General features: G+C 41.6%; 1 protein-coding gene across 1 annotated transcript; it reads left to right on the forward strand.

Moving 5' to 3' along the window:
• Nucleotides 1–7,302: 7,302 nt before the first annotated feature.
• On the forward strand, nucleotides 7,303–19,288 carry ANKEF1 (ankyrin repeat and EF-hand domain containing 1). Its single transcript, XM_042891299.1, has 9 exons — nucleotides 7,303–7,648; nucleotides 8,067–8,266; nucleotides 9,004–9,153; nucleotides 9,793–9,916; nucleotides 10,744–11,566; nucleotides 14,664–14,890; nucleotides 15,994–16,175; nucleotides 17,370–17,504; nucleotides 19,067–19,288. The coding sequence occupies exons 1-9, from the start codon at nucleotides 7,303–7,305 to the stop codon at nucleotides 19,190–19,192; spliced, it is 2,313 nt and encodes a 770-aa protein (XP_042747233.1). The 3' UTR covers nucleotides 19,193–19,288.
• The last annotated feature ends 5,082 nt before the right edge of the window (nucleotides 19,289–24,370 follow it).

Consider the following 24,370-nt stretch of genomic DNA (forward strand, 5'->3'; position numbering starts at 1 on the left):
TATGGACAATGAAAAATAAGTAGCACGTTTCATTTATAACTGAATATTAAATTCTAATAAACTCTATTTATCTAATGTCTGGATTAATCAGTGCATTAACCCAAAACTTGTTCAGAGAGCTGAGACCCAGGCAATAGGTATCAGTATGCAGTAGCAACTCTTAGCTTGAAAGAACATATTAAGCATGAAGCACTGTTTTTGCTATTATTATAGGAATTAAGGTCTGATTGAAAAAAAATAAATGTTTATTAGCATGAACAGGAAAACCTTAGTAGCCTGCCTACTTCTATGCCAGAAATTGAGCACACTGGCAACATTAGCATTTGCCCACTACCTGCTATGGAAAAGATTTCTGATTTAGACATTCAGAGTTTTAAACGTGATTTGGTTGTGGTGTGGCTCAGAATCCTCTACCCACAGGAGCAAAGATCACAGAATTATTGGGACCAGCTAAGGTAGATACAGAGCAGCAGCATGAAGCATTAGCCTCCCCTGTGCCAGGTCTCCCATATCAAACCAAAGGTTTTTGTGCAATTGTCAGATTTTTGGTCTGAACCATCAATTGCAAGTTGTACCTGGGAAGTCTTTCCTATTGGATTTGATTAATTTCTGAAAAAATTCTCTTTCATAGTGGGTAATTTGTTGGTCTGAGTCAAGAGCATGGGGGAGATGAGCAAACAGACTGACTGCTGCAGATCCTCTCCCAGTAGCACTCAGTGGTAGAACAGCGATCTTGCTCTATCTTTTCTCAACTGTGGAACATTCCTTTTCTCTTCACAAATACTCAGCTTGTCCCTGCAGGACACACTGGTAAGAGGACAAGCCAGGACTCCCAGCCAGGCCTGTCAACAGCAAGATTACCAGATGGCTGTCATCTGCTTTCCTCATTTAACCACAACTGAGTAAGGCCAAGCAAGGGAACAGAAACGAGGTTTATTCTACTGAACCAATTAATTTCCTGTACAGGAATTCCCCCTGCATGACCCTAGGGATTTCAGTAGCCTCACACTGCTTTGGAACAGGGGTTTCATGCTCTTAAACATTCTTTGTGCAGATTACCCTTCCTTACAGTAAGCAGCACAGAACTCAACAGGCAGCTTGGAAATCCAGATGTTTCTCCATCAGGCTCAGAATGCACACAACTCTCCAGTCTCTGCCTTAATAATTTTGCTTTCCATTTAATGTTCACCTTCTATTTGCCTTCCTAAAAGTTGCAGCAATACCTCAGTGTTGCTGAGGGATAGCACCTTCAGAAAAGTTGTGTGACAGACCACAGACAACATAAGTATTTCCTTTTATTTGCTGTGAATGTCGTGAAGCATGTGATCAATATTTCATTAGCTTCATGTAACATCAGATGAGCAACACTCATTTATTTCTTTGTCTTGCAAACAAAGAACTTGCACCACATACCTCACATAGGGTACAGAGACAGGCTGAATGAGTACAGATGGGACAAGTGAGAGCAGTTTATATTTTCACTGCTGCCTAACCTGTCAGTGTGAAAGCTAACTGAAAAAGAGCTACTAAAAGATTATCTTTTGTTCCCCCTAGCTTTTTAATATTATGATCTGAAGATAAAGAACTAATCAAGAAAGAATCAGAGCTTCACTTATTAATAGGCCTGACAAACTCCCACTGAAAGTCATCTGGAATTCTCTCAGTACATTACATGGACTCCACAGCATAGCATTAAACCTAAAAAAATCAGAGGGAATAACTTCAGAGACCCAAGGCTTAATAGAAAAGAGACGCTCACAAGAAACGGTGATGAAAGGGGTGCAGCACTCCTTTTTTGCAGGGACTTATAGGGTGTAGAACCTTCGGGATCAGTAACAGGCTTTTAGAGAGCAAATACTGCCAACTAAGTCTGTGACTAAGTCTGAGGATATCCAGAGTAGTCCACTCCACTCAAATTCCTACCCACCTAATTGTCACTGGAAATCTCACCTGACTGCAGAAACCCAGCCCTCCTGCTGGCCCATGCAGTACCTGAGGAACACATACTGGGAAGTGGGCAACTTCCAGGCTGCTCCACTGTCCCTTTTGATACTTTGCCACTGTTGGGTGAGGAATGCCTCCTGCTTACCAGTTACTGCAGAGCGTTCTTACTGAACATTTCCATCAGTGATTTCCCGGTCTTTCTCTTTTATGCAAGGGCTTATTTCTAAGAGCACATATTAATCAGCAGAATGAACAAGCATTATTTTTGACAGCAAGTGATTACAGAAAGTGCATGAAGAAAAGACAAAAAATAGGCTAAATCAAAAGTTTAGTGAGTTGTGCATTTATCTGAGTAGTATTAGTAGCTACACAAAATGTCATCAAGGAAAGGAAAGAGAAGGGAGCCTGGGAAACATCTCCAGAAAATCACTGCTCTTTCCAGAATTAGTCTTGGTGCCTAACTTGAGCAGTGCAGTTTGAGAAAGGCCCCTGTGACAAGCTGCTCTGGTAGGTAGCAGAGCTGTCACTCCACAGTGACTATCACTGTGTCTGTGCTCATCAGCATCCGTTATGCATGTGCCTTGTGGGCACTGCACAGCACTGCAGTGTAATGGGCCAGGCTGGGACTTAGCAATATTACCACCTCGGTTTGCTGCCCTGGTGTGACTGCATGCTCCTTCACTGCTATTCGCAGCTGGCTAGAACAGTCTAGACAACCTTCCAAACTAGCCAAATGTGTACGTTTGTGTCATGCTGGCAAATCTGAATGACTTTTGGGCATAATGCACTATGCTGCAGTTATCTTTTGCAGCAGTGTCAGTATCTCGCGAGATGAGAAACAGTAACAATTACTTGTGCAGTAAAAGGCTTAAGCCAAAACCATGCAGCTCCCAGGCGTACCTTCCTGCTGAAGTCAGGTTATCAGCAAGCCCAGCTCCGCTGCTGTGAGCACGATCCTAGTGCCAACAAGCATGAGAGCCCCTGCAGAGAGCAGCCTCCCTCCAGAGGCCAGTTGTGGGATGTCCATTTGCCCTTGTGCTTCCACACCGGCAGTTGAATGCCAGCACAACGCTACACCAGAACGTTCTATGGAGGATGACAGCTGTATTATTCCACTTGTTCTGTACAGGGGCTGTGTAGCTCTGTCAGTCTGGCACATTCTAGTACAAAACAAAACTGCATAGTCTTTATATTTCAAATGCTTTGAAGCAGCTATTCATCACTGAAATCTCTTCATGTGTAATTAGACTGCTTTGGAACTGTAAAGTGATCACATCAGTAATGAAGGCTTTACCCATCACGATGAGGCATGTATCTTGTAGGACTGATTGAGGTTAATGTTTATGAGAGAGAAACAAGGGGAAAATATACATGCTCCTCAGTAACAAATGTTCTTTGGACTAGTCCTGGTTAGGAGCTAATTTACTACAGATTATCTCATGGCAAACATGGAGGGTAAAACCTCTCTGCTATGGCCTGCAGACTGCATTCATCCATGTTACTGTGAAGGCTCTTTGGAGACTGTCCCTACACAGTATTGCTGCACCTATTTAGGTTTTGCATCACATCAGGCCTAGAGACAATATATTCTCCATAGAAAACAATCAACCAAGACAGCAAAGTGCAAGAGTAATAATTCAGCCAACTCACACTACAGGGCACTAGCATGAAATAGCTATTGTGCAAGCAGCACTCCTTGCAAGGAAAACAATGAAATGCTCTGTGCTAAGAAGTACCTCTATCTATTTCTGTGACTCACCACACAGTCTTGTGCGAGGATCGCCTGCCCTTGTGTTCTGTTGGACGCGTATCCAGCTGTGTACCACCACTCCCCTGACAAAACATACTTTGTATCAGACATTGAGTTCGGCCTTGAAGCTCCTAATGCTAGAGGTCAGTTCTGCAAAAAGCTCAACAGCCCGTCCTGGGTAGGCATGCAGCCAGGCCCAACAACAGAATGCAGGGCCAGGTGGCCAGTGGCACTTGAAGGTTGAAATTAGGTGGAATCATAGAGGCATTAAGGTTGGAAAAGCCCACTGAGATCACGTCCAACCACCAGCCCACCCCACCATGCCCACTAACCATGTCCTTCAGTGTCACATCCGCACCACATCCCCAGGGGCACTGAAGGCAGAGTATGGAGGAGATGCACACTCATCTTGGAAGAAGCCAGCAGCAGTGGGGCTTCCGCTGCAGCTTCCTCAAACAGCACTGTGCTCCGTTCCCTGTTTGTTAGTGCTATTTTTCCTGAGGATACTTAACTTGCGTTTCTTCCTCCCATCAGGTCTACTGGCAGTTAGGCTTCAATTCGAGCCTCACGAGCCTAACGTGCCTGGCATACATCGCGCTGCCACCCAGGCGCTCGGGGATCTGCTATCGCGCGCTTTTCTCCTCATCTCTCCACTTCGGTCAATGCTTCCATCCCCCGCCCAGGCTCCCTCCGCGGTTCCTCACCTGGCCGCCTCTCGGCCCGCGCGCCGCCAACCGCCACCCGCCACTCCGAGCGCGCGCCGCCGTCGCTAAGGGAGGCGCGCGGCGTTGCCCGTCGCTACGGGAGGCGGCGGCGCGATGGCGGCGCGCTGCCGCGGGGGGACGCGGCGCTGAGGGGAGCGCGGCGCAGCAGCGCAGAGGATTGCCACGGCTACGACGCCCGCACACAAGGCCACCTCGCTTCTTGCCGACTCCACCGGACGCTGGGTAGCTTTTTCTATTCCCCCATCTTCCATTCCCTTACTGCACAAATTCCTAACAAAACTCGACCCGGTCACTTTTAAGAGATGCTGCAAAGAAATATTACCTGCCGCCGTTAAAATGTTATGGTGATTTTGCTGGAAACTGTTGGTTTATAACGCTTTGAAGCAGGCTGCTTTCTTGCAGCTTGGCTCGTACAAGGTGCGAGGCACACTTCAGCTTCAGGCTGGTGTGCAGGCGTGTTGTCCTGCCCACCAATCGGCATTCTGGGCAGTGCTTCTGGATAGCTGGTGTTCGGGCACTTCTCGTGATGGCTGTGCAGGCCGTGGCTGTAGCGCTGCTACGAGTCTCAAGGCTAATCCATCAAGCAAATCCAAATGCATACGTGCTGAGTAGTATGTCCATTCATGCCTTCATTGCATGTTACTTCAAATTTTTACCAGCTACAAGAGTGCTCCTGTGCTCCTTAGCTTTACTAACCTCGTTACAGGGAGCATATAGTTTCTTATGCAGATTTGGGGAGGGGGGGAAAGTAAGGAAGAGAAGACAAATGTTAGCCCTAATTGAGCTCCTGAATAAACACTGTGCAAAATCCAGGCATGTGCAGAAAGTGCTAAGAAACAGTGGAAAAATGCTCAAACAGAATGACTTGTCAGTTCTCCAGATAGCGTGACTACATGAGTATTGATTTCCTTGGAGCTCTGCAGACTGGGTTGGGTGTGGGAGAACACATCTGGCCTCCCCAGGACAGGAAGGCAGGCTGCAGAAGAGCCCTGGAGCCCATTGGGTGCCACAGCCATCAGAGTGAGGCACTCACCCATTTGCTCCCAGCCAGCCATGTTGGCCAGGGCTCCGGCAGAGCTGCTGTTACGCCCTTCAGGGGTGAAGCCAGGGGTTAGGAAACAGCCTCCTGTTGTGTGGGATAACAAGAAGCGACTGGGTACTGTTTTGATTGCTCAAAAATCGCTACAATAAGAGAAGCCTGGGCTCTCTGAATGCTTGCAAATACTGTGAGAAGAAAAAGTCAGTCCCATTTTGTGACTGAAACAAATATTCCTTAACTACAGTGGCATAGTGGGGGATAGAGAACAAGAGTATGAGAGAGCTGCACTCCAACTAGACATTTTTAAAAGTACTTCTCTTCCTGAATTCCAGAGGCATAAGCAGTGTAAGAGCCTTCCTTGTAGTGCCTTCTTACTGCTCCTCACTGCCAAATTTCCTGTCTGGGCACTTCGCTCAGAAAGGTGGACACCACAGGGTATTCTGGTTTCCCCCCTACCCAGAATGGGCCTTATTTCTGAACTCTAAACATTAGAACTAGAGTGCTGATATAGTTGCAACACCTATCAGAAAAAAATATAAAATATCTTCATTTATTCCATTTCTCAGAACATCAGCATTACACAGTAATGGCTCAGGGGACAGATATGATTTACTGTTCATTATGTGTTGTAAGATACTATTTTATATATGATCAGAGTGAGGGTTGTACAAAATTACCAGAAACAAACAAACAAACAAACAAATGCATTTTAAGCAATGTCACATTGAAATTAGAGAAAGCTATCTAGCTGAGGGAGCAGCTAATCTATTCTGGACAGATTACACTACTAGTATTTTAGTGCCCACTTTAATGCTTTAGAAAATTAGCCTCTTCTAAGAATAGCACCACTTCATGCTATTTTTCTTGAAGCTTTCTTTCAGGCCTCCTTTACAGAATGGGAGGTAGTGCCTCAAAAAGCCTATTGAAATTACATGTCCTTCACCTTTCTTAAAACTCACCTCCTCTTGGACATCCATAAAACACTCAAGAGCATCCAGGCAAGTTGCTACATGGTTCCATTTACACTCCAAGAAAAAGTTCTCTAAAGGGACACTACACCTCCACATTTTTTGTTGCATGTCCTGTACGTGTCATTTTTGGAGCAAAGGTTGATCCAAGGTTTGCTGAAGCTGATAGGAAGCTTCCTATTCACTTAACAGAAATGGTCTTGACCGTTGCTTGTTCCTCCATACACAAGAACTGAGACCAGATACCAGAGAACACAAAGCTTAAAAAAAAATCATAACCAAGGCAAATGTGAAGCTGATGTTCTGCACCACAGTTTTCTCTAGAAGCATTTGTTGCATTACAAGACTGTACCTTTTTTCTACAAGGGATTTACCACAGAGAAATTCAGTTTACCCTCTTATGTCACAGCCCAGCAGAAAGCTCATGCATCAGCTACCTAAGAAGGAAGGCGTTCAGGTACAGACAAAGTGATGCCAGTATCTATTTTGTGTTTTAGCAAGACCTGTAACTGGGTCTTGTGATTTTTTTTAAATCTCTATTTATGGTACTAAAATGGCAGATAATCAACCTCTCTTTGGGATCCCAAGTAATTGCAGATTATAACAACTCCTTAACATCTTAACATTAAGTTCATGTTGAATGAGACTTCTTTAGAACATTTTGATAACAAGAAAAAGCAATTTGCAAGGTGCAGTGTTTATGTAGTCTCTATATGTTCACACGGAACCCTGCGCTCTGCCAAGTAGATAAGTAGTTATTTCCATGCCTTGAACATAGTTTGATTCCTGTAATTTCTAGCATATGAGAGTAGTTTCATCTGTGTGTTCCATGCAGAAATCATTGCCTTGAAAGAAGCCATTTTTTCTCATTTCAGAATGTTACCAGTAGATAACAGACTTCGAAACTTACAGATCTACAAACTTCTCCAGTGTGTTCACCAGAAGGACAAGAAGCAAATAGAAAAGCTGATTCAGAATGGATTTCCAAACCTCATCAATTTCACCGAGCCTATGGATGGACACAGTGCTCTTTCTTTGGCTTGCATTAAGAACGACATTGACATGTGCAGTTTCTTGCTACAGCAGGGAGCTCATCCTGATGTTCAGGACAAAATGGGACGAACTCCAGCAATGAAGGCAGCTGAGCTAGGCCATAGCTTGGTTCTGGAATTACTAGCAAAAATTAAAGCAGACATGACTGTTGTTGATAATGAAGGAAAAGGTAAGTAAAAAGGAACCTCATTAAGCCAGCATAAAATGGCTCCTTTCTGTGTTACGTACTTGATGTATATGTTATGTTAAATCTGTGGAGAAAAACCATGGCTGAGGTTAATTCTTAAAGCTCAACAGAAGCTAGTGACCAGGTAGGAATTAAAATTATTCTCCCTGAACAATCTGGGCCCTTACATCACAGCACTTCCTATGCATCCTGCTATGAGCAGTCACGTATTCAGTTCTGGTTTACTCCCTGAGTTCAAAGGCCCTCAAATAAAAATTCTTTTTTTGTATTTACATGCCCTAAGAGATGTTAATGGGTCTTGGTTGAAGGAGTTTGTCAATTCAGTTGTGAAGTTTACAGTGTAAATAACCCCTCTTATCATTTGGCATTACACCATAATCACTGTTGTTTTTCTTTGCAGGTGTTTTGTTTTACTGTATTTTACCTACTAGACGGCACTATCACTGCACTCAAATTGCCCTGGATTATGGTGCAGATATTAACAACTGTAGTACTGATGGGAAGCCTGTATTTCTGCAAGCCTGTGAGCAAGCTCATGATATTAAAGAAATCTGTCTGAATTTCTTGGAAAGAGGAGCAAATCCCAATGCAAGAGACCCAGTATGAATATTTCAGTACCTAAGAATGCATATACAGGAGTACAGAATAGCTACCAGATGACTGCAGCATATGACCATAAATCCTCACATTAAAGTAACACAGCAGTGGCAAGTGCATAACTCTGTGTGTGCATCTATTCCCTTCTTTATTTTATTATCCTTTTTTTTTTTTTTTTTTTTCAGGAGCAGATATTTAAGTCTTTTGCTTGAACCATGTATCTTGTGTTAGATTTTTGTAAATTAGAATAAAAATATTGAAAAAAAAAAAAAAAAAGAAGTATAACTGGGTCAACTCTTAAAAATCATGGCTCATTATACTTCAGTGGAGCAGTGCTTATTCGTATTTTGCCTGGATATGCCCCAAACTTCTCAGGATTGAAGTACTGTTCACTAAAAATGTCACTGCAGCATGAGAAAACTGAAGGGGATTCAAGGTAATAATGAGATATTAGAAACTTTTTTCTCTCTTTTGTGCAACTATTCGGGTGACTCTGGTTACTAATGTTCTTGAGTCACTGGGATTTGACTACTCTTAGGAGCATTGAGACTAGATTCCTGAAGTTTGCTTCCAAACATCTTTGAAGTTACTAGATTTGTCTCTTTTTTTTCAGTAGTATCTAAAAAGTCATTCAGTTTTAGGCTGCCTCGCAACAATCAGATCATATTACACCAGAGGATATTTCCAGCCTAAATTAGCATACACTACAAATTCTGAATTGTGTTATTGCTACTTGGCAGGTTACAGGTCGCACTGCCATAATGGAAGCAGCAAGAGAAGGTGTTCTTGAGGTGGTGCGTGGTATACTTGAGAGAGGAGGTGATGTTAACCTATTTGACAATGAAAGACACAATGCTGCACATTTTGCAGCCAAAGGAGGCTTCTTTGAGGTAACTTGCACTGTGTTAAATATTGCTGTTTGGGTTTTTAGTTTTGTTTTTAAAGTCCGGTATCTCAGATGATCAAGGCATAATGATTAGTAGCCACGAATCTCAGAATTAGAGAACCTTTTTCTTGTACCCGAGTGAACGTTGCTGTGGCTGTCTAATGTGAACAGTTCATTTGGAGAACTCATTTCCCTCAACATGCATCATGTCACAGTTGTATAACGTGGATGAGATCTTACCATTGTAAGAAACGCAGATACAAACATTGGCAGCTGGGCAGTTTCTTCCCTACTATGTCTCAAGTATGGTCTTTAAAGTACATAAAATTATGTAGTTTGAATCATGCAGACCATGATTTTGCATACAGTGTTACTGTAAGGTAGTCACCTGCAGCAGGCTAGCAGGAGCAAATGTTGTTGTCCTAGATATCTACAAATGAATAGGGTTTCTATTTCCTGAGTAAGGCATGTACTATAGGGAGCTAAAGCTTAATGAGTGCACTGATCAGCCGGGCACAGCAGGGAAATTCACTGTATGAACTGGGAGTAAATGACACTGCATTTTATTTGCAAATCACTCCCATACTTCTCCCATCCTAAGAAACACAGATGTCTTCCGGTGATACCGTCTTTGTTCTTCTAGATCTTGAGGATTATTTCAGCTTATAATGGAGACTTAGGACTGATTGCCATGAATGGTAACACACCCCTCCATTATGCTGCAGAGGGAGGATTTGCAAATTGCTGCAAGTTTATAGGACAAAGAGGTACGTTAAAAAGAAGTTACTTTACAACTGTACGTTTATTGTGTGCTTGAAAAAAGATTTCACCTGGGCATTTATGAAGGATTTGGCTCTTCAGTATCATGAGGCAAATGTAATTCTCACTAACAAGTACCAAACATAGGCTGTTAATATTTATATCTACTAACAGGGATAAGATGAGATAAAAAACATTTATCAGAGAAACCTGCAGAAAGATCGTGGGTTTGTATAACTTACATTGACACTTTCAATAGAAAATTGCATTTTGCCTCACTGATGAATTAATCAACCCAATCTCAGTGTAGTCACAAGGAAAGCTTAGCACCCATGAATACACCAAAGCAGCTGTGATCATTTTCTAAATTAGATGATCATATTATTTCAGCTTTTTTTCCCCATAGGATCATGCAAAATCCTGCATTCTATTCTTGTGATCCTAACACTTAGCTTGTGGTCTGTCACCAGCTGGCAAGGGTGGGATATAGAAGAGTGAGTGACATTCTAATCTTAGTTTCTTCTTAAACTTGCTCGCTTCTTTAAGTAAAAATGTAAAATTCTCACAGAACTTGTCTTTTAATAGGTACTCAATAATGGACAAAGAAGTAGAGCATGGGTTGTCTGATGAATCTCACTGTGGGAAACAGAAATAGATATGCTGTTAGCCTTCCAGTCTGGGGTCACTGATATAATTCCACTTATTATCGCTGTTTACAGTTAAGTCTGTAGAAAGTTGTAGACCTCTGCTAATCAGCTTCATACATAAGTTTCTTATCTTATTAGTGATTATTAATTCAAATACATTATCAATGGAAATGTGTTCATATTTTTAGGCTGTGATCCTACATGGACAAACTTGTTAGCTAAGACTCCGAGAGCTGTTGCCAAGGAAGGAGGTTTTAAAGCAGCAACAACAGAATTGCGTAAAATTGAAAAGAACTTTATAAAGCAGTCCAAGCCCGAAGCTAAGGAAAACAACCCTCTCTGGGCACTGAGGCTATATGATTGGTCCTTAGAGCACCAGACTGCCCTCCTCCAGGCATTTGAGGCTGTCGACCAAGGAGATGGGACTGTAGCCAAAGATGATTTCATATCAGTTATTCAGAAGCAGTGTTCCTTCGTGGACACTAAGCAAATACAAACTATTGCTGAAGCACACGAAAAATCTGACTCTGAAGGAATAAACACCGAAGAATTTTTTAAAGGTTTTAAATACTTGCAGAAAAGCTGTCTGATAACATCCTTTGGACCCAAAAGGAAGAAAGGAAAGAAAGGGAAGAAACGAAGAGGCAAAAAGAGCATTGCTGTCCCCATGCCAATTTGTGTTATTCCAAAGAGTGCATGTCAGCTTAGGGAAGATGGCATCCCTGTATATATGATTGAAGCTGTTCAGAGCACTGCTGATAGCTACAACATTAACCGAGACCACCCATCTGCCCATCCCGTGCACGATGACCGTGCCTGGTACACAGATGAACCAAGGAAAATATACATGAATATTAACTTCCTGGTCAGAGCAGGAGATATTCTATCTCTACAGAAAGCTTTTGAGGAGGGTGTGCCAGTAGACATAAAAGATAAGTATTACAAAACACCTTTGATGACTGCATGCACAAGTGGGAACATAGATGTTGTGCAGTATCTCCTGGAAAAGGGGTAAGAATTCTGGAAAATTTTTAATTGCTATTTTGAGAGCATAAATTTGCAGTAAATAGTTGGATACTACAGACTATAGTTTGGTTTTTTATTTGCATAACGTTTAGCATAAAAATTAGTTCTGTAAGATGCTGAGTTGCAGAGGTTTAGTCTATTGGTTGTTTTTGTTGTTTTTGTTTTTGTTTTTTTACATTTTAGTAATGAGGAAATAAAACCACTTAAGAAGTTACCCAGTTCTGATTTTTTTTTTAGTCTGGATTATTGACATTTCCGTTAGAGGCAGAGTACCTACAAAATCCATCTAGTTGTTTGTTGATATCCATGTCGCCAGCAGTGCATTTGGGACAAATGGAACACAGGAGACACTATATGAACGTGAAGAAAAACGTCTTTACTGTGAGGGTGAGGAAGCACTGGAACAAGCTGCCCAGAACGGTTGTGGTGTCTCCTTCTCTGGAGATATTTAAAAAACAGCCAGAAGTGCTCCTGTGAAATCTACTCTGTGGAACCTGCTGAAGCAGGGGTGTTGGACTAGCTGATTTCCAGAGGCCTCTTCCAACCCTTATTCTGAGATCCTCAAAACTGAACTGCCAAAATTAGATGAATGAATGTTTGGAAATCAGACACAAGTAGGTTGTCTGAAATCATCAAGACATACCTAGGTGAACCAAAAAGCAGTCCTGGAATTCCCTGTCAGGCATTTACATGCCAGGCCTTTGCATGCAAATGATTTGAGAGAATGTCTGCAGCCTCCGCAGCTGAAGCAGTAGGATTTTCACCAGAAGTGCCCGTTGTTATTTAGTCTGTTCCCAATTTAGAAGTGCTTCATCAATTTTTAGCCTGGGACTACACCTGGGAAAAATCTTAACAGCTTAAAAATTAAAGCAATTTAAGACAGATTCAGTCATACTTGGGTAACAGTGTAATCTCTTTTTTTTTTGTGAGCCAACTGCCACCATTTATCACCATTGTGATAAATGTTTACATGAACAATTTTCAAAGACTTTCTATCCTATTTCAGAAAGACTCTTAAATAAGGCAAATTCTGATCAGGAGAAAGTGTTGAAGAATTTTATGTCAGCACTGTGTCACTCCCATTCTGAAAAACACTAACAGTTAAACAAGAAATAAATACATTAGTCCATTCTTTTGATCTAGAATTAAATACTAACCATATGATCGGACAAGCAAAAAAGCTATCTGGGGAAGCGGTCAGCTTCCTTCTCCCTCCTACCGCGTCTTTCAGGCTGACATCAGTTGTTTGTCCCTAAAGAAGACAGTGGCAGTTCATAGAATCATAGAATCATAGAATCACTAAGGTTGGAAAAGACCTAAAAGATCACCCAGTCCAACCGTTCACCTATTCCCAATAGCTCCTACTAAACCATGTCCCTCAACACAACATCCAGCCTTTCCTTGAACACCCCCAGGGTCGGTGACTCCACCACCTCCCTGGGCAGTCCATTCCAGTGCCTGACCACCCTTTCTGAAAAGTAATACTTCCTCATGTCCAACCTGAATCTCCTCTGCCGTAGCTTGAAACCATTCCCCCTGGTCCTATCACTGATGACACGAGAGAAGAGGCCGACCCCCAGCTCACTACAACCTCCCTTCAGGAAGTTATAGAGAGCAATAAGGTCTCCCCTGAGCCTCCTCTTCTCCAGGCTGAACATTCCCAGCTCCTTCAGCCTCTCCTCATATGGCCTGTGTTCCAGACCCCTCACCAGCTTTGTTGCCCTTCTTTGAACACGTTCCAGGGCCTCAATATCTTTCTTGCAGTGAGGGGCCCAAAACTGGACACAGTACTCGAGGTGCGGCCTCAGGAGTGCTGAATATAGGGGAACAATCACCTCTCTGCTCCTGCTTGCAACACTGTTTCTGATGCAAGCCAGGATGCCATTGGCCTTCTTGGCCACCTGGGCACACTGTCGGCTCATGTTCAGCCGAGCATCAATCAATACCCCCAGGTCCATTTCCTCTACGCAGTCCTCCAGCCACACCGCCCCAAGCCTGTAGCGTCGCCTGGGGTTGTTGTGGCCGAAGTGCAGGATCCGGCATTTGGCCTTGTTGAAACTCATCCCATTGGCTCCAGCCCAGCTCTCCAGCCTGTCCAGATCCCTCTGTAGGGCCTCACTACCCCCAGGCAGATCCACACTTCCAGCCAATTTGGTGTCATCTGCGAATTTACTGAGGGTGCACTCGATGCCCTCATCGAGGTCATCAATAAAGATATTGAAGAGGTTCAATTCAGTACCTCTAAGCAGCCCTACACACAGAAGAAATTAAATAATTGCACTCAAGTTTTTTGGGATACCCTTCATGAGGCTTCAACCCACCTCTGAACCCACACATGGCATACATGGAAGACAGATCTGGGTGCAAACAAAGAACGGCCTATGACAGAAGACATGGGGACACCATATTTTTTCCCTTTTAACACCAAAGAGGCACTAGTGGCTCTTGTTTCCACACCCCTTCTATTCAGAGAATATCTCTGAAGGCTGCCAATTGCCGAAGGCTGATAACACTTTTCTCAAAGTTTCATTTTAAAGCAGCATATTGCAAATGTTACCCCAAAACACTTGCATCCTCCAGAATGTGTCGCTACTGATCTGGGAGCAGAATGATCTAGTAGCTGGAAAAGTTTTAAATCCTCAGATTTTCTATGATAGATCTTCTCTAACTCATTCTTCAATTGGACAGTAATCAAGTTTGCCATGTCTTTCAAAGCACCTGCTCTCGGCCCAGAAGCTTTCTGCCTTTGGCCAACCCCACTAAAGCTGGCACACGAGCAATATCAGCATATCACAGAAGTGGGCTAAATGGGAATAACTGTTTTTCTTTGTACTTGTGAGAACTTCCCTGTAAAGGACCCCATGTCAACTCAGAGAGAAACACGATCACTAGCCAGGACATGTCAGTAACTAAGATTAATAGAGTATGCCACATATCATATTCTAGAACCGTTTCAAAGTAGCAGTAGCAATATGAAAAGACTTATTTACATGAATTATGTCATTCAGTGTGCAGTTAAGACTGACTATACTTAGAGCTGTATCTGGATTCATCTGCCACAGCATCTCTTACTCTTTTGCAGGGCGGATGTAAATGCAACAGACAATTTCATGTGGACTCCCCTCCATCACGCTTGCTATAATGGACACCTAGATATTGCTGAACTGATGGTAAAGGCTGGAGGAGCAATAGATGCACCTGCAGTAGGCAATGCAACACCGCTAATGAGAGCCATAGAAATTTGTAGATTGGACATAGTACATTTTTTAATCAATGCAGGTGCTGATGTCCAAACAACAAACAGCAACGGTAAGTATCAGCCCCAGAGGGCTCCTTACTTAATGGTATACATGTTTTGTAAGGAATAAAAACTTACTGGAATCCTAGAAAGTAAAGCAAGACAACTAATTGCATGATTAATAAGTACAACTCCTCTTCTACTCCTCTGAAGACCATGGCTGAAAACATCCCTGGCAAAGCTGTTCCTCCCAAGCTATATTCAGAGATATAAGATTATTTCTTTTCCCCCCCTTAGAGCCAGGTATTAGCATTATTTTATGAAAAAGCAGATTTTGGTTTTGGCCAGTGTGTATTCTGCCACTTGTTTAAATCACTTATTATTTTGTATGCACAAGCTTAAAGATTTTCTTGCTGCTTATGTTGTAAATACTACTCCATGAGAATAGAAGTGACTTAAAAAAAAAAAAAAATCTGAACTGATAATCAAGTGTTACTTCCTCATTGCAGATCCTTCAATTAGTATTATTTTCTCCATTTTAAGAGTGATTTAAACTGTTAATATCACATTTTAAATCCTTGCTATAATGTAGGAAGGAACATTGCTATATGAGATTTTTCTTCCTAGAAGGTGAAGCTCTGCTTATAGAAGTGCTGTGTATTCTGCATTCCCGTTACCATGAAATTCTCTCTATATATGTGGGTGGCTGTTGATTCAGTCCTGTTTGTGCCATGGGACTTTTCCCTCAACTCCTTTCCAGCTGCAGAGCAATCACTGAACGGTGCAGATACATACAAGAACTTGTTCTAAATTCCAACTCTTGTAATGTGCTAGCCATTTTGGAGTGCTAAATGCTCTCAAAGATCAAAGTTACAACCTGAAAGACCAGTATATTAAGCTGCAAATGTCAAGACATTAAGAGCAAAGAAACCACATCCAAGAATTCCTGCAATATCTTGTCTCAGGGCTCATTTCTGCAAGCCCTTATTTTTGCAAGCAGTGCTGATGACTGCCAACCCTCACACCAGCAGCAGCCAGGTTGCTGGCATGCTGAATGGCTGATAAAGCAGATGCCTAATTAAATTATGTTGACTGTAGCACCATTATCCAATTGCAATAAGAAGTGCCAGGAAATATTTTCATGGCTTACACAGGTGTTTATTTTTAAATACAGGAAAAAATGCTCTTGATATTGCTAAGGTATTTGCAGATTCTAGAATAATTGACCTGCTTCAAAATAAACTGGACAATTTGCCAAAGGTAACAGAGAAAAAAGGAGTGGAGAAAGGAAAGGTTGCAAAGCCAAAGATGCCTTCTACACAAACTCCTGCAGAAGTACAAGATGTGAAAAAAGAGGTATGAGAAATGGTGCCAAAGAACTGATTTGTTAATAGCTAGAGTGCTTATTTCTTTCATTTATTTGCTATTCAACTCTCCATAAAGCATGCAGCTTTGCTAGGGTATTTTCAGAAGCCAGCACATTTTGCCAGCTCTTTTTGACCAATGATCAAATCTGTGGCTTCATAATTTATGAATCTTATGCCTTCCCTAATTCCAGAACTCTGTCCTTTATCACTGATGGGGCACAGCTTTTCCTCTTCTTCCCTATCTCCTGAAGATCACGATCATTCCACTATGATATTGCAAATGCTGAGTCATTGGTAACCATAATTTCTCAACAGAAGCACGTGCTTCTTCACAGGATAAAACAGGATCAGCTCTTCTAGACAGGAGAGCCTTTTTGCTCTGCTAATTGAACAAGTTGAAGTGATCATGCTTGTTGACTTGTGCTTTCCCAGTTTGTCCACTGCCCTTCCTTTTCTACTGTTCAGCAGAGTCCTATTTCCTTAAAGTCCACACCGATCTGTTGAACTGTTGTTGTTGTTCTGTTGTTGTTCTGAATATTTTCTGTGCCCTTCTAGAGCCTTGAGAACCTTGCTGTTTCTGAACTACCCATGCTGACATAAGCCTCAGAGATCACATTCTGGTTGTTCTGTTGTGGATGAGGTCTTTCTAATTCACCAGTGCTTCTTGCTAATCAGACCTGGGATTCTATTCAGAAAGAAAATGCAACTGTATCTGCACTGCTGGAAGTCTGCTTAATCAGTCCCACCCCATATGTCACAGTAGCCAAGTGCTCATTTACACCTTTTGAAGATAATAACAGTTTCTGAGAGATATTATGAGACTTTAATAGAAAGGAGGGTGACAGCCATAGGTGCTTAGTTATTCATTACCCAGAGCAGCATCAGAACACCAGCAATACAAGGCAATTGTCTAGGGAGTTTAGAAAGGCAGCTAATGCTTTAAAGTCCAGAAAAGAGAGTCACCTCTTCCTTTTTAAAGGGCTTCCCCTCACAAATTTGATATTAAAAGAACAACAACAAAAAAAAACTTTAAGAAAAACAAATGATACTTAATAGATTCAAATACACAAAATACACACTCTGTGAATGGATGGTAAAACAAGTAATAAGTAACAGAAGACATTGGATGCATGCTTTGTTTCCAGAAGTAACATATTTAACTGATTAACCTCTTTTCTTCCAGCCATCACATGCATCTCTGCCACCTGTAGAAAAACCCCACCTTGAGAAACCAGCACACGACAGTGTTGTTTATCTGAACTCTCTGATAAGCAGTGGTGCTACTAAGAAAGATGACATTGCATTCAAACCCAGAAAAGTATGTACAGTAGCAAACCATAAGTATAGTTTTATGTCAAAGGTAGATTAATCACATTCTTTGGAAGTCGGTATGTAGAGTTTTGTAACTGCTAATTAATTGAAGGTGGACCAATTATACCAGCAAAGAGACTGACCCAGTGTCAAAATGCAGTAGCAAAGCACACAGCACTTCTCACGACCTGCTGCTCAGAGCCAGTACTACATATTCCAGTCATGTTTTCAGAAGCTGACCTCTCTCTCTCATTATACATTTCGGAATAGATTATTAGAAATCTTGACATTTCAACAAAATTGAAAGCAAAAAGAGACAAAGGTTTACACTTTTAGTGAAGATGTTATAGAAGGAGTCCCAGTTGATTCCAGTAGGTTTGTTCTAGATTTTGTCTGCTCTCTCCTCCTCCTTTAGTTACTAAAATGCAGGAACACAGGAGTGGCTTCATTCAGGGAGAGAAATATTGCTTGAAAGTAAATGATTCCTAACATGGCTCAATCGAAGATGAGTTCTTTTTGTTTTCTAGCTAGTTATGATTTTATTAACTCACTTTTCCTCTGTGCATGATAACCTACAAGTACAAGGCCTTGCTGTAGAACCAAACCCAGAACTGATGTTTAACTAGATGATGTGATACAGGGTACAGATTATCACAAAACAACAATGAACTAAAATATCACATGTGTATATGTATTATATGCATACAATTATCATGGAAGTCAAGCTCACATCAAGTTTTAAAATAGGATCAAAGTAGACCTACAATAAAATGCAACTGTGTTCATGAGATGAATTTTAATATTCATGCAGTGCACTTAATGGGCAGGAATCCTTGTGTATGGGACCAGCACCAGTGCCCAACTTGCCCTCTCAATCACATGATGACTTAATTTGTGACAGGTACTGAACTGCATGGAACACAGCCCACTAAGTATTTACACCCTAAAGTTAAAATACTGAAAGCATAATTTTTGCATTAGAACTTGTTCATGTAAGCAACTGAGAAAAGGAAATGGTGGATCACAAAGTGCGTGTACGTACATACTTTTTAAGGAAAAGAATACCATTACTAACCAAGAAGTTTTTTCTGTTTCATGTTGGTTTACCATTTCCCTAACTCTGATTCGTGCTAGTTTCTGCAGTGGTCTCAGGAATAAGACAACACTGCCAGTGATTCTATGGTTAATTACTATTTTCTGCTATGTGAACCTTGGGCCTGAGTCTGTCCTTTTGAAATAGCTTTGGGCCATCTTTCCTCCCCTTCCCATTTGCCCTGAGCTAAACCCTCAGTATATTACAGATGAGAAGTAATAAGAGAGAGAGCACTCTGCTTATATATAAAAAATGCTGTGCTATCTGCAGGGATTCTGCACTAGTTTTCTTCTGTGTCTCAGGATGGAAACAAGTGCTACAGCATGACTCTCATTAGCTAACAGTTTGGTGGTGGTTTATTGTTTTTTGGGTTTTTTTTGTTTTTTGGTTTTTTTTTGTTTGTTTGTTTTTGTTTTTTAAATGCTTCAGTCACAGAAGTCATGCCTAAGTTAACTACAAATATTCTTCTTTTCTAGATTTGGACCCCTGATGCTGCAACAAAGGAGCTGGTAAGAAAGCAAGAATTGCTCCTGGAGCAATCTACTCTTGGTGGGGACTCAGAAAACTTTGAGAGCCCCTTTAAGAGGAAAGTTACAGAATAAGCACAGAATAAGCTGAAAGAAGCTACTTCAGCACATACTTGAGAGGACAAAGAGAGGGCTACTCTTTTGTAAGAAAGGGTCCAGGTGGTACTTAGTAAATTTATCTCAGTTACAGTAAAATAAATAAATAAATAAGTCTAGTTTTTCCTCTGTACATGATGTTGCCTGCACCACATAATCTTTTGTTAAGAATTTAGTATTGAAAAAGATTTATCCTTGCAATTGTAAGCATCTGAGCTGGCTCAGTGCACTTTGCAGAACGGTCGCTGTTGTGAAACACACACCTTTTTTGTTTGTAAAGGAAATTTTCAGCTAACTGGCCTAAACTTTGAAAAACATTCAGAAATTTTGTGAGCGCAAGTTCCTGTACTAAGAGCTACAGCCATAACTAATCTGCATCAGTGCTTGTCTTCTCAAAGAAATGAAGTCAACAGATGATGTCCTGCCATTAAAATGAGTTACATGGCAATGGAGAAACTGGTGTCTGAGAAAGAAGCTGACCAGGCTACCATAGTTTAGTACGAAGAGGTACTAAAAGTTCGTTATAGGAAGCATGTAATATAAAGATTTGTATCTTAGGACCAAAATGAATCCGCTGAGGGATGCAACATTTCTTGAGTACATCTGCAAAATAGTTGAGAGCACAGAAGCAAGCTTGATTTGGAGCTTCACAAAGGCAATAGCAGATGATAAGCCTTGGGTAGGCAGAGGCTGAAAATACTGGGAATGTGCAGCTTAGAGAGGAAAGAAGCAGGAGTGAATGCCATGAAAGATTGAAAGAAGCAAAGAATGGGAAGAAGCAAAATAAAATCTACCTATCCTTTTGTAGAGTACAAGAACATTCAAAATACCGAAAAACAGGAAAGATGGGAGAGCAGCACATTAAATAAGACTGTACAATGTGTAAATATCCTGTGGAACCTTCTGCCGAATTTACTTAGAAGCTTGAAGAATATATACATATATACATAGATTATGAGAAGAATCTAGTTAAATAATGCATAAGGGATAAAACGCCACGTGTTTCAGGACCTCAGCTAACAATACAGGAAGTTTTCTAGCAGTGCAGTTCACTCCATGATCATACAGTGCAATGGTATTCAGGTCCTTTAAGCGAGAGACACTAACATGGGCAAATAAGATCAGCATTAAAATAATAATGTAAGAAGTACTATCAAATCAGATGCTGATACAGCTCAAAAAGCCATCTGGGTCCAGAACACAGTTAATTTTGAAAACTTCTATTTCTCCTACTTTTAAAGCTGCAAATCTTGAATTCTGGTATCTGAGCTTCAAAATAAGTTATTTCCTTCTGATTTGTCATTACTTGCAATAAAGACCAATTTTTGCCACTGTTGACATGCACATAATGCAACATCTCCATGCCTGGACTTGCCCAGGTATGAGGAAAGAAGTGCATTCGTTGGAACTTTCTGGAGAAAGACTGTGCTGTTATATATAGCCTTGTAATCACCACTCATTGCTTATTTGACATCGCATGCAGGAAATCCTTTTAAGCTCCAGCTGCACATCCAAATGTTAAAAATTAGTAGATAACCAAGACAAGCATGAAGTACCCTCACTAAACCCATCTATTATTTGTATTTTCAAATACCACTCTGAACATATCATTTAGATAAACACAGTTGTGTATGATTAGTTTATAACAAGTCGCCCACTTTGAAACAACACCCCTATGTACGTAGCATTTTAATAATCTAATATAAAGAAAAACCTTAAGGGCAAGTGAGATACAGTTTCAACATATCAGCTGTCCTGGAATTCTTAACATCAGCATATCATCTTTGCCTGTCAGCACAAAACTTCCGCTTGGTTGCAGATGGTTGTGAATAAAAACAACAGGGAGTGCTGGGCCTGGAAGGCAGTGCAGACAAGGGGCAGAATGCTCAAACAGCGATGAATAAAACTGCATCTTTAAAGAAGGAGAGATGTGAGGTCAGTTCACTAAACAATAGCTACCAAAATAGTCGAGCGGGACAGTTAGAAATTCCTAGCTTATTCTGTAAGGTAATACAGCTTTTGGAAGAGATTAATCAAAAGAACTCCCCACCTTTAAGAGGCAGCTGCTCAGCTCTCCTCTCCACAAGTACTGCAGAAGCACTGCACACCTGACTTTTGTTTGTTAAGGTAATTGTAAGCATTAAGGCAATTGGAAGTTAAATGGAACAAGGTAATCTAGATAGCAGAAGGTGTCATCTGCATCAGCTGAAATAATGATGTAGAATTAAGCTTGCTGGTGAGTAGCCTCAGAAAGGGCTATTGGAAGGAAAAAAAAAAAAAAAGCACTGAAAGGGGTTGTTTTCAGCTCCCACAAGAATTCCTGATAAGCCTCATCCTTGTGCCTTTTCATCCCAGCCAGAAGGAGCTGCAGACTCACACAATCTCCTCACGTTGTCCCACAAAAAGAAAGGGAGGAAGAGTTATGCCTTCACTGTATGCAGCATAATGTAGAACAAAATATTGGTTCTCCCTTAGCGTGCATTACTGTTCTGCACAGCAGGCTGCTACTTCATCTCTCACAAGTATTTGTGTACACGCAGACCAAAACAGATGGGATGGCTTTAGCCTGAGGAGCACTTCTGGCAACTCCCCCATCATACTACAGCAACAGCCCACAGGCAGCACAGAGAGGGCTGGAGGTGCAGGTCCTTTGCCTGCAAGTGCACTATGCTATCAAGATAACCAGGTCCAGGAAGTAAAGCAGTCCTAGACAGACCTCTGCATGACAAACTGGGGCAGTCAGTATCCTTCTACTCAATTTTCCTGAGCACACCAGTGTTACATCAGGTATTTTCAACTTTTTAAAGATATTGGAATTGGCTGGAAGAGGAACATGATAGGTGCACATGCTCTCACACACACACACACAAAAGCAGAGCATTCACATGCATTCACACATCTTCTGTATCCAATCCTGTATTTCCCAGAAGGAGATCAGCCATGTTAGAAGATATCCATGCCAGGATGTAGTGCACCCATGTGTTCCGGCTGACCTTGGCATGCTGACTACACCCCACAAGCTGGAGCAGTCATTAATGTCCCTTGGACTACCAAGGTGAACTATTTACATGCTAAAGACCAGTTATAAGCTAAGCATTTAAAGGAACAGGAATTCATGCAAAAAATCTTAATGAACTGGACACAAAACATCACATGGTCTTCACACACTGACAGCAAGGCATACATATACATCATCATGGGCTACAGTAAGAATGAGCTGTGTTTTTTGTCTTCAGTATTATTCTGTGGGTGTTGTATACCCTTAGTAAATTTAAGCTGTGTGAACAAAAGATGTTTGTAGGTGAAAAATCACCTGTTCATTTCTTTTGAGACAGGTGTTCATGTATTAGAAATAAAAAAAATGTGCACTGCTGGAAACAAGCAGCCCAGTTAAAGTAGAATGTATCAGCATGACTACCCCAGGGGGTTCCTACTGCTTGTCTTAGCCACAGCACTGCAAGACTGGCTCTCTGATGGAGTGCAGTGAGCAATGGTGGAAGAGGCAAGAGGCACATCACCATGTGCAGTGCAAGGTTAGCTACCACCACACACAGCTGTGGAGACAGCTCACACTGTGTGAGAGAAGAAACATTTACCACAATCCGCACGGTAAGGAGTTATAATTCACCAATTATACTTCTGCTAATGAGGGCTTGAAATAGCTGTAAATCACAGAGGGCTTCCCTGCCCAAGGCACTGTTTGTCTTATGCCACTTCCTAGCAATTGGGCCTACCAGAGATAGAGATTCCTGTTGCTCCTCCTATGGCACTGGGCAGCAGCTTTTCTTCATCTAGGAAGCACTCCCAAACATACCACAGGAACATGACCTAGGGATTCAAGTCAGGAATTTCTATTCCCATCTCCAACTGCTTTCTTCAGGTGGTTTGGGGAGGGCTTTTTTTCCAGCTGATATGGGGCTGTATTTGAGGCTTTTCAATGTTTGTCTTAACATTAAGGGCAGTCACCGTGCTGTCTGCTGATGGTGCCAAACAGTAACTGGAGTCACTATGCATATACCTGAGCCTACCCTGTATTTGTTTCCAAAAGGAAGAGGCAGTGACATTTCTCACTGTGTAAAACAAACAGGGAAATGCCTTGTGGCATTTTCAGAGAATGAAGTACAATAAGCCCACCAACCTGCAGGGTATTAGAAGTCAAAACACCATTAAAGAATTCCAGTGTTTGGAGAACATTTTTGCATGAATAGTCACCTGATTCCAGTACCCTAAGGCCAGAAGCCAATTGCTGTGCTCTCTGGCATCTCTTTTGTTCTACTGTAACCTCTCTGAATGGTTCACAGAGTGACAGCAGAAAAACCTGGACTCTTGTTTTCTTTTAAAAATAGTCAAGCGCTTTGAGATGGAAAGGTGAGAGGAGAACAGTTCAGAGACTGAACAAAGCTCTGACTTCCAACAGAAGAAGTCAGCCTCTAAGTATCTACAAGCTTTTGGCCAAGACCAAACAAAAACATCACCCAACTATAGCTGCATCTCAAGTCACACAGAGAGTCACTGAAAGCCATAGATGCAGCAGCTCTGCATAGCAAGCAAAATGGGATAATCGTTGGGAAGTCATCCATCAAGAATCAGAGGCACACACTGAAACACACTGGCCACATTTCTGTCAGTCTGACCTTACAAGGAGACTAGAAAAGAAACCAAGTTTAGTAAGAGCCATGTATTTTCAATAGCTTGAACATGAATGTTATCAGTGCTTTAGCCCTACTGCCCAAAGATAGCCATGACTACCTTAAGGATACAAATATCAGAAGTTTATTCAGCCTAGAGACAGGTAAGTTATATGATTTGGGATATTTCAGCACAGACTAAGACTCCATGAACACCGTAGAGTGCAGAGTGGTCAAACAGGCTCAAGAACATCCTGTTGGCCCTCAAACTTAAGAGCTGCATGAAATGAGAAGCCTGAAAACACAGTGCTTTGTTTTGACACTGCCTACATAGAGAGACCTCAGTCTGGCCGCGATGGAGAACAGCAAGTTTAAATTAGATTCTGCAAAAATAGAAGAATGGATTGTGAGTTTGACCCTTTTTTCTGACCTCTAAACTTTTTTTTTTTTTTTTTTTTTTAATAAACAGAAGCGTTGGCTTTTGTTTCATGATCCAGAAGAACAAGCAGAGGGGTTCAGCTGGAGTTTG

The sequence above is a fragment of the Lagopus leucura genome, unplaced genomic scaffold, assembly GCF_019238085.1.
Source record: "Lagopus leucura isolate 7727_CA_CO unplaced genomic scaffold, USGS_WTPT01 Super-Scaffold_73, whole genome shotgun sequence".
Classification (NCBI taxonomy): domain Eukaryota; kingdom Metazoa; phylum Chordata; class Aves; order Galliformes; family Phasianidae; genus Lagopus; species Lagopus leucura.